General features: G+C 39.3%; 1 protein-coding gene across 2 annotated transcripts in view; it reads right to left on the reverse strand.

Moving 5' to 3' along the window:
• clcn2b (chloride channel, voltage-sensitive 2b) overlaps positions 1–12040 on the reverse strand; it is a 176357-nt gene that overhangs the window by 39762 nt on the left and 124555 nt on the right. For both annotated transcript variants that reach the window (XM_031735480.2, XM_039597945.1), the window contains exon 15: positions 11370–11583. In XM_031735480.2, coding sequence (XP_031591340.2) covers positions 11370–11583 — 214 coding nt within the window. The remainder of the gene's footprint in view (positions 1–11369; positions 11584–12040) is intronic.

Here is a 12040-nt window from a genome sequence, read left to right on the forward strand (position 1 = left end):
TGACCTTTAACATTGCTCTAAAAACATTGTCTTCGGTCGGTGCTTCCCTCTTCGCTGTCGCTCGTCTGGTGCACTTCCTCTAAGTACGTCGGCACACTTCTGCATTTCTGTGTGTATGCTACGTACGTGTCATGACCTCTCACTATTTGTCTGTCTGTGCGTGCAGAGTTTGCATCTGCTTTTCTGATCCTTAGTTGACCTCAACTTAAGCAACCAACCAGGCTAAGGCCATCCTGTGTGTAATGATCTTGACTTATATGTGAAATATATAAACAACTGTTTCAATCTACCACAACTGCTTAAGGCTTAATCCGCAATAAATGCATACTAAACACCCTTGCACTTAAACTTCTGGCTTCAGTTTCACTTCTGCAAAACATGCTCTGCAGACGCGTTTTGTTTCCTGTCTCATTTTGGCACAGAGAGTATTGTCCTGTCTCTGCCCTCTACACAGAGATCATAAAAGCATTAATAACATTTAAATTATAGATTCAACAGAACCATTTAAAATGGTTCTTCTTTGGACCTGTAATAAAGGCTATAACCATATATTTGAACATCTGAATGCATCTAACTGCAACCTCACTATTAATACTGAAATGTTAATGATGATTATAAAAATAGCAGCAACTAATAGCAGGACAATATTTCTATTCCTGACACTCCCACTCTTGACCTCTTGACCACAAGAGGTCACCATACTGTGTGTTGGGTCACTCCTTGGCCCATTCAACTGCTCCCCTGTCCATCCCAGACATCATGGACATTTAGGATCACTGTTCTTAGCTCTGACCCTCTCTTGGCATCCTGTGACTTAACAAATCAGACAACCTCATGTCATCTAGGTGGTCTTAATAATAAAATGCCAGCTCCCACTTGAGAACACTCATGCTTAAGGTTAATCACACCAAAGTATCAGCGAGCCTAAAGTTGATCAGGGCATGAGAGAATAAGAGTGCGAGCAGAGCTCAATCAGCACTCCTCCCTCACCCCAGAACCCACTCATACCCGTGAAAGACCCTTACACTTGTGAATCTCTAGTGGTCTGTCCTTTTCTGGGTCCCACTCTAGTGGAAATCTGGCCACCTGCAAAGGAAACAAAACACTTTCTCCCTACTATGCTCTAAGTTACTCTGTTCCTCGATTGTTCTCAAAACATGAACCTAATTTCGTATTTGGTTTTGACTTTTATTCCTATATAATCTTAAACATCACTCATCTCAATCTACAGCTTTCTAACAGTCTTACAGCACTGCTGTCATACGCTTCCTGTTTTTCCTTATCTGATCATCAACATCCTGTGCACAAAACTGTCCCTGCTGCTGCAAGTGCCTCTCATCTAAAGTCACCTCTCACCAGCAAAATCATCATAAAATCATTATAACGGCTTATTCTACTAAAAGGATCAAAGAAAAACAACCACTTTAATCACTAAGTGTAAGCACCTAGTTAATTGCTTCTAGATAAACTTCATCATAGCTAAAAACTGAACTCTAACAGTATTTTGAACTCCCATTTTCTGGGTAATAACCTGTTTGAATATATCATTTTATTTCATTTTGCTGCTTTTAATGTAATGCCTCCTCTAACTTAAACTTTATCAGACTTAACCAACATATATAAGCTTTCTCCTTTGCTTCTGTTTTCTGTATTTCTGTATTCTGTAACTGCTTTTTATATAAGAGGACTAAGTTAGAGCTGCATCTGTTATCTCAATATTTTATATGTCACTCAGTTTAGTTACAAGCAAAACTCCTATTCAGTTCCTCTTTCTGTCATTTGTTATTGGGCCAACTCAAATTCAGTTAAAAGCTAAAGGAATTTCAGGCCCTAGGCCTCAAATCAATACTGTCCTGTGTGTTGATGAACTCTGTATGTCTGTAAGCGTGTGCAATCCTTCAAAACTCAGGTCATTCTCACAGTAGATTGGCTAATCATAACGTTAACCAAAAGTTTATGACCCTCAAGAGACGACTCTCTGAGCCACAACTCCGTTAAAGGCCCCAAAATGCAATGTGTATGAAAAATCATTTCTACATATATAATCTCCAATATTATTCATTTGAGTCAGCGAGACTTTTAACATCCTCATAAAAAGCTCTCCACTACCCTAAAAATAACAACATTCTAACATTATGTCACTGTTACCACTTATCCTAAAATCAAAAGAAAAATCCCCACATTTTCTACTCATAAAATGTTCACTATTTTCCCAAAGCATATCCTTTATTCCCACAATTTCCCCTTTAATTTGGTGTACAACTTCTTTTAACCCCAGCAATTTATCTTCTAAACAGAATTCAGTTCATTTTACTCCTTTCTTTAGAATTAACAATCTCTGCCTCAGTTTTACCATATCTAAATTATCAAACAACCCCAATCGTTATAAAATCCTAGTAAAACCCCTTTCACATTAAACAAATTAAATCTTAAACCCCTCTCTTTTTGACACATCTCATGTGGCAAAAACTCAACATGCTCCACCCAAGCTTAACAAATTAAAAGGAAAAAGGTTAGTCATTTCATTGCCCAGAACCGCTCAGCAATTCTCCTCTCGGTGTTTTGCTTCAGCCCTGAAAACCTGTGTTTAAGGAACAAAATCAATTTAATCATCATGTCAAATCTCCTCCAACTCGTTGCTCCATGCAAGGTCTGGATCCTGGAATTTCCTGAAAACAAAACCTGTAGTTTACATTTCATACTCAACTCTCCCTTATGATCCCGTCTATGTCATAACAAAAATAAACTTGAACAGAACAGTTATTAATCCTGAGTTACCTCAGTTAATGGTAACTTGAATCTCATCAAACAATGTTTCCCTTTTAGCATTTAGCATTCTCCCAACAATATAATGTAATCCCATAATCTAACCCCGTAAAAAGAAATTTTCTCAAAGCAAACATCAGCATCCCAAAATCAGCCTCCCAGATTTAAGTCTCCCACTTGTCCTGCCTATGGCAAAAGCAAAACAAAGCATCCCTTTCTTTTCCTCACATGATAAATCTGTCCACATTTATTCATTCCCACCTTAGTCCAGTCACTCACATTCACTCACATGCATTCACTCATGATATTTTTTTTTGCTGATCTGCAGCCTTCTCACACGTCATCAGATGCTCCACATCAGCAAAATGAGCTCAATCATTTGTTTTATTTCGTTTTCCTGTTTAGGAAAATAGTTCTCTATACTTTTGACTGGATTGAATCGATACAATCCATTTTTAGACAGAGACTTGCCGCCAATCAGTCTCTGATTGTAATCAATTATAATTCTGTAAAGCCCACCTGATTTTCGTACTTGGTAATTTTGTCAGCGCCGTCCGTTCACTCTCTTCCAGGCCTGCTTAGAACAAAAATGAAAAAGAGAGCTGATTATTAGCTCATCAAAGTACCAAACAAAATCACCTGACAGGTTTTTTCCTGAGTGCACTTACTACTACAAAAAATTTTTGGGGCCCCTCTCAGACCTATCCCTGCCTTAATGAAACACCCTCTCTGGAAATAAAACAACAGCCTCAAAATCTGAAACAATCTTAAATTTCACCCGTTCAACACACGAAAACCTCGTCAAAAGATCAAAGACCGTTTTCATTCAGCACAAGATAAAACCAATTTCAACCACATATCATCCTTAAATTATAAATTTCCTGTCCAAATCTGCCCCTCTGAACAGACCTGACCACCGTAATCAAATATCCTGATACTTTACCATTATATATTTCTCCCAATACTCTTCAACAGCCACTGCTCTCTCTTGAACTGAACCGAAAGCCTCCGCCACACACGCACACAGGAAGTGTCTTTGTCACTCACTCACTCCAGCTAATTTGCATAAACCCACAGCTCAACAGCCAACTTAACAAGAGGAATACATGTTTAAACTTTATCACGTTATTGAATTATTTTCATTTTCTTTCTATACTAATCACTTACTTTGATAAATCAGTGCAAGAGCACTCCTGAGTCACTCTTATAGACACTTTTCTTTTGTTTTTCCATCTATTTTAAATCTTTCCATCAATTGTATTAACCATTCACACCATTCTCTCACTCATACAAGCAGCAAGCAGATCTTCATTGCATATGCTTATGTTCTTAGCCAGGTTTTAAATCAATACCTGTTCATTAAGCTTCAAGAGCTTGTCTTTATAAGGTTAATGCATTTTCTGTTTGTGTGTGTATGGGTATATGTTATTTTGCATCTATGGCTTCACAGTCTCCCAGACTTCTTCCCCACTCTCCAGTTAAGCAGTCAGTTTTTTTTTTCCCCAATTACTAACCCACATTTTGATTTCCCACCTTAAATAAAGCACTCCTAGTCTTCAGCCAGGAGCTGGGGCTTGCTTTTCAGGTTCCTGGACACATCATGCTGTGAACAATTCAACCAGAAACTTGCCTTAACATATCCATTCATGTTAACCTGTAATTTCTTCAGACTCCTGCATCTGGAGAATTGGCCTGGGTCTGCTTTTACCCCTGAAAATAACAAACTAAGACATTTTCATTATTATCACCAGTGGTTAAATAACCCATTTCTCTATCTCTGATCAGAAACACCAATTATGCCATGCATGTAAGCGTGTTCTTCCCTGCATTTTATGTTAATTGGGTGTAAACTGCTTCTTCATTAAATTAACTCATTGAGTTCTTCGTTGCCTTGCGATGTATTCATGTTAATGTACACTACGTGTAAGCTGTTTCTTCATTGCATCCGATATATTCATATTTAATTTATGCATTTCACCACTGAGCTTTAGACTCAAACTATCTCACTTCTGATTCATTTCAAAAATAATCTCACATGTAACAATTTGTATGTGTGTTTTCTATTCATTAAGGTAATGACAATTATTTTCGTTCATTATTCCTACCTTTTCTAATGTTTACCTCTTTGTTATGCTGTAGTGGACATCCCTAAACAATTCATGAGTTCAGGTTTCAATTTTCAATCCAATTATATCCTATATTCTCGCAGTCAAACTCGTCCAGCTTCATCTCTCACTGGTCCTCTCTGCACAATGTCCTGTTCGGGCTTCAAAGCTCCAGCAAACACAGTCTCAACTCAGCTGTTGTCTTCTTCTCTGTTTCTTTACAGTCTTTCTTTCAGATTTAAGTCCCAGCATGGCAAAATATCACTCAATGTCCAGTGCTCTTCCACAATTCTTTATCCCACTGTTCAACTGCCCAGCCTGTATTTTCACAGTACATGTTACATTACTCTTACATGCTGCTGCTGGTCGTCAGTCGTCATCAGGGTTAATGGATCAGTGGCACTGCCGTTTGCCTGCTGTATTCAAGTTCACGATGTTCTATCGGTCTTCATCAGGCGATTGACTGTCCTTTGAACTTCTTCTCTGCTTCAGGGACAAAGTGAGAGATCCAGCCGCCCAATTTCGAGCCAAAAACTGGCTTATTCTCCCAATTCTTTTAATCTACTTTTCTGCTGCTGAACTCAAGGTTGCAAAGTTGAAAGACGCCCACCTGTATTGACCATATAATTAGTATTATATTCATTTTTTCTTAAAGGCTTCATTTGCTCCCATTTCCTCGTCTGTCTCTCTGTGTTCTTTCTGCACACACTCAGTTCCCATATATGGGCATGCACAGTTCCTGTTCACTATTTCCTGTTGCTGCAGCCCCGATACACAGAGCAATATTTCCTGTTCCTCAAACTAATCTAACTCCTTTGTTTTTGTTTTCTTGAATTAAAAACACTTTCAAACTTTAGCACATCCTACTTTTTCATCACCCAAGAAATATATTTCACACTCCTTTATTCCATACACACCTTTAAAAGTTCTCACCTCTTTCAGACGCCATAAATCGTCTCACACGCACTGCCTTTCTCTCACTCAGAGAACTCACGCAGAGTCACTCAAATCAAATACTGACAGCACTCACACAGTTAAAATCACTCGAAATACGCTTTCATACGAGTATTTTGGACATGCCTTCCATGATCAGAAAGAGCAAGTCAAAAGAAAAAGAAAAAGAAAACTGAAACCTCTCATCATCCTCACGGCTTCTCCCCCACACACATAACTGAAAAATAAAACACACCAACATTTATGGCTCACGAAATATACATCTATCAAAATTCAGTCATTTACTATGCATCCACACTAATATATTCACACTGTATTTACACTCTCATAATAAGCTCTTATATACAGGCATTTAGCAAAAAGCTCTCAGTCCTCTCAAAATTGAAACCACCCTCTCTGCGCGTCACTGCTGCTCATTTGCATTTACACACACAATCAGTGCACTTCCGGCTGTGCATGACTGACACAGAGACTGATCCTACTCATAGATCTCATATTTTATATTACAGACGTCTTAAATTACAACTGCACAGATTTTTTTTAGGCCTCTTAAATCCTATAAATTTCGACAAATTTATCCATAACGGTCCGACCGATAAAAGTCCCTGACTTTTTATGACCAATTTTAGCCAGTATTCCGTCCCCTGACGGTGGCCCGATTGCTAATGCCCTAACCAAATTTATCGTAGCCAAAAAAGCGCAAGAATAGGGGACTTGAACCCCTAGCTTATCTCAGGATGCCCTGTACCCCACGGTCAAGCCAAACCGAGCTAACCCTACTCGCCGGTAGGTCAACAATGCGCGTCCGCATCGAGGAGGGATCGCAACGTCCGGGCTATGCGCTTCTTAACAGACGCCGCTGTCGTTCTAGAAAAATTTAGAATAATTTGAAACAACAATCTACACCCAACACAGGATTAAGATTGAGGACAACCCTCAACAGTTTTAGAGATTCCCCAGTCCTCTTCGGATGTTGCCCGAAACTATCCCTAGTCATCGCTAGGTGAAGGATAGATTTCTCTATCCAGCAGGGAGCGCCACCTCCGAGAAAGTTCTTAAGGGTTGCATAACCAATGGGACTTGAACCCACACAATGACCAAATTCCCTATCATTCTAAAGTTCACTTCGCAGTCCAACTGCTTTAATTCTCTTTTCATTCCTTTATTCTCATTACTCAGTACTGTCACTTATACTTCATTATCATTACTTCAACCGTAAACTTCATCAAAATTTCGCCAAAATTAAAAACAGACATTTACCAGTAATTCCAGTGAGTAGACTTTAATTTGACATGCCCAATGTGACACCTTTTGGAAATATATTTCAACAGGCAGTGTCTTACCTTTAAATGCCCCGGGGAATGCCTGCTCACTTTCACCACTGATTACCGTCTGCCCGTCCAATTACCACGGACCCCGGATCTCACCAAAACCCCAACATTCCCTCTCTCTCACCGGAACGAGCCCCCAAATGTTAGGGTTCAATGTTGAGAGAAGAATCCATAAAAACCACAGATCCAGGCGTGTGCAATTTAGACGGCATTTTAATGAACACATGTGTGAGTTCAACAACCCAATCAGTGTTGAACTGAACTTACAATCATGAGACAAGGTTCTATATGGGTACAATAACAAAGCCCCCTCTTTTACAAAAATAGACAATAGTACAGCTTACGTCAATCCAAACCACAAAATGTTCCCTGACCTTTAACATTGCTCTAAAAACATTGTCTTCGGTCGGTGCTTTCCTCTTCGCTGTCGCTCGTCTGGTGCACTTCCTCTAAGTACGTCGGCACACTTCTGCATTTCTGTGTGTATGCTACGCACGTGTCATGACCTCTCACTATTTGTCTGTCTGTGCGTGCAGAGTTTGCATCTGCTTTTCTGATCCTTAGTTGACCTCAACAAGCAACCAACCAGGCTAAGGCCATCCTGTGTGTAATGATCTTGACTTATATGTGAAATATATAAACAACTGTTTCAATCTACCACAACTGCTTAAGGCTTAATCCGCAATAAATGCATACTAAACACCCTTGCACTTAAACTTCTGGCTTCAGTTTCACTTCTGCAAAACATGCTCTGCAGACGCGTTTTGTTTCCTGTCTCATTTTGGCACAGAGAGTATTGTCCTGTCTCTGCCCTCTACACAGAGATCATAAAAGCATTAATAACATTTAAATTATAGATTCAACAGAACCATTTAAAATGGTTCTTCTTTGGACCTGTAATAAGAACACACACACACACACACACACACACACACACACACACACACACACACACACACACACAGACACACACTATGCATGTGCGATTTTCAACATTTGGAAACGTAATCATTAAGATCCACACACACACAGCCACCTGCCTTATACAGTATAGTGTTGGTCCCCCTTATCCTGGTAAAAGAGCCTGTACTGTCAAGGCATAGGCTCCACTAGACCCCTGAATGTGTGCTGTGCTATCTGCCAACATGTTAGCAACAGATCCTCTAAGCTGTAAGTTGTGAGGTGAAGCCTCCGTGGATCATACTTGTTTGTCCAGCATGTCCCACAGATACTCCTATGGACTAAGATCTGGGGAATTTGGAAGCCAAGTCAACACCCCAAACTCATTGGTACGCTCCTCAAACTGAACAATTTTGCTTTGTGGCAAAAAGCCTTGGGCACACATGAGCCTGTCACTGGTTCATCACTGTTCCTTCTTGGACCACTTTTTATAGATACTGACCACTGCAGACTGGAAACATGCCAGTTGTCCAGCCATCACAGTTTGGCCCTTATCGTTATGCCTTATTGGTGCATGCATGGACAACTTGGATCTTATTTAGGCATTACAGGATTCATACAATATTATTGTAGGAATTTGTGTTATGCGAATTCATGGGAAAATTCTTTTTAGGCTTCTTGTAATATCACAAATGACCACTAGGATATATTGAGATAAAGGCTAACTATGCTTTATGCAGCTAATTTGAACTGCAACAGCTGGCAGTAATGAGGTTAGATGAAAAAGGTGCCACACTGGAAAAAATCCTTTAGACAGGCCACTGAAAAAAAAGGGTTTATTTTTTGTCCAAAGTGTTTCCAACAAGAAGATTCCGTTTGTGTGAGAGAAGATTAGCTGATTTACAAAACTTTACAAATATAAGTGAGAATAATATTCCAACCTACACCGAACAGCAGTGCTAAACTGCCTCCCCAAGCTTTTTCATGTGGCATGTCTTCCCCGCTATGGGTGAGGTAGCCACAAATAGCATTATATAATCAGAAATAAGAGGAAGCTACACACTAGTCAACAACTACTTGGTGAAAACACAGCTCACATTGCAGTTTCTTACTCTCCCCGACATACACATGCATACACGGACAAGACAAGATAGTGAGAGTGTGATTGAGAGGCCACAAGGTCACAGCAGATAATAAGAAGAGACAGAGGAGGAGAGAGCAGAGAGCAGATAGAGTGAGAGGGGAATAGATAACGAAGAGATGGACAGCGAGGGTCAACTGAGGTGCTGGCATGTAAGTGAAGGACTCAAGCAACACACATAAATGTAACTCTACAGGGAACAGCTTCAGAAAATAATGAACAGGCAGAGGACCAAACAAAACTTTTCCTCATTGCTTTCAATTTGTGAATGCTGCATCAAAATTCAACTATTATGTTCACCTAATGATTTGGCAGCATCTATAACATCAGTTCCAAACAATTACACCAACAGTGCTTCTGTATGGAATCACAGAGCTCTGATGACACCGGGCAGTGGGTAATCCTATTCAGCATTGTGTCTTTGGCATGCATTATTATTAAATGTGAAGTCCATTAAAAGCCATGTACCAAGCCAGGTTCCTCCAACCACGCTTGTATTTTTGTGCAACAGATTTTAATGTAGTGCTATGATTGAGTTTAAACACCCAAATTAAAGGCAACAGTCAAAGCCATTAAAAAACACTGCAGACTAATGTTGAAGCAACTGTATTCAGTTATTTAGTGATCAACTAAAAAGAAATGTATTCATACAGTCAGTATAATTCACACAGTTTAGCCATAGTATGTTAGGCTGAGGTAATCAGCAGAATGAAATGTCTCAACGCTTCATAGTTAAACAGCATGCCACATTGGACAAAATTCCCTGCTGAGCCTCCAGTTTGACTCCACACAAGCCACCCTTAGCTACAGCGTCATTACCCTGTTATCTTTATCCACAAATCCTAACTTTATTGCAACATCTAATAAAGGCCGCCCTGCGAAATAACTTCCATGGATGATCATGGGTGATCATCAGTCACTGAGTGCCACCATAAACTTATCAGCGCCATCAAAGAATCTACAGTTGTGGTTGAAATTTCTCTACAACTAGTAGTTTCACTTTGTCAGCCTAAAAAAGATTTCTTTGAAAACACTCATTGGACTGAACAATCAGAACAATGCAAAAGCTGACGTCTCTTTCTCACCTTAGGAAAGTCTCTTGGAGCCACATCTGACATTCTGAGATCATCGGTTTTACCAACTATGTAAATGAAGAATGAAGCCACTATATAATAATATGCTGTACATAATGCTACTAATGCTGCTTAAATTTACAAAGTTACCTAAAAAGGGACTATATATATCATTATGTTATTTTTCCGACAATGCTGAGGATTCACACTAACGCATAATAATAATACAACAATATCTGAAAAAAGTATTTTAATTGATATCATCCCAAAGTGATCATGCCAAAAACTTGAAAGTTAAATGTTAGCATGCTGTCTGCGGGCTAATGTAGGTACAGCGAGTCTGACTCTGCCCCAAGGTAGCAAAATCACTCTCATACAACTTGAAGTTTAAGAATTTCCATGTTATGATTTGCAGTGCTTAACTTCACGTAATAATAAGTTACACTAACAGCATAATAGGGGTGGCTTTATATTTACCAGATAAATATAACAAAGTCATAAATCTTCTAATTCAGCTCACACCAATTAATGTGTGCATTCTCTTTTTGAGATGACATACAGTTTTATTGGGCCCATTGACAACTTTATCATGCTAATATTTTAAAATCACTTTGTCTGTGGGCTAATAGAAGCTGGCTATAGCTGGCCTCAATCTGTCCTAGGTACCAAAAATTAGCCTAGTAACACTTCTAATGCTGAGTAATTTTCATGTTGTACTTGTTTAATCTCACATTATGCTAAAGCTGACACACTGGTGGTCATAGTTGTTTTTCATTTACAAGCTACGCTACTGAGCTTTTCAAAATCATAACAAAAAAAAATAAAAATAAAAAAATAAATCAATAAATGCATTTCCCAAAACCCTAATTTATTTATTTCTTTGAAGCATACTGTTAAATTTGATTTCTTAACAATTTAATACATAGATATTATATGACCTTTAACCTTTTGCACATACTATAAAGCTTTACCATTATTTTCTAAATTCTTATTAGCTTTTGGTTTAGTAGTTAACATTCTGCATAATAGTATTTACAAAATTGAAACTTATTTGTAATTTGTTTTGCTGTGTGCTGGTGTTTCTCTAGAATATACATACTCGTGATGACCCCAGCCCAGCTCCGGGAGGTAGGGAAGCTTCTTGATCCTGATGATGGAGTCGTAGAGGGAGGGCTGCAGGGACTGGGCCACGGCATTGGCTAAGATCACTGCTATCATCACCGGCAGGATGTGGGAGATCTGGCCAGTCAGCTCAAACACGATGACTGCGGTAGAAACTGTGTGGGTGACTGCTCCCGACAAGGCTGCAGCACCTTTGGGTTTGGGAGAGGACAGTGGGGTTAGTAGAGGACCAGAGAGAGAAAGTGTAGAAATAATTGGTTAGATGTTTGCTTTGTAAGGTGAGATCTGGGGCTTTATAAAGGGGTCCTTTGGGTGGCATTCAAAGGCCCCCTTCCCTCCAAAAAAACAAAAGATGGGTCAATACTAATATGATTTCAAAGAGCAATAAATACTATTTTACTGTCCCCAGGCATATGACAAAGAGAACCGCTGATTAATGCCAGAGACTCAAGATTCTGACAAGCTGCTGAAATTTCGAACTTACACATTTCACTTTCTCAGTCTTAGTTCTTCAAAAGGTCTTTTGAAGATGTTAAAAGAAAAAAATTTTTTTTCTTGTGCTTGGTTTCTTTACCGATCCATCAGTGACTTCATTGCCGTCTGCTTAGGCTCTCCCTGAGCCTGGTTCTGCTGAAGGTTTCTTCCTGT

The sequence above is a fragment of the Oreochromis aureus genome, linkage group 14, assembly GCF_013358895.1.
Source record: "Oreochromis aureus strain Israel breed Guangdong linkage group 14, ZZ_aureus, whole genome shotgun sequence".
Classification (NCBI taxonomy): Eukaryota; Metazoa; Chordata; class Actinopteri; order Cichliformes; family Cichlidae; genus Oreochromis; species Oreochromis aureus.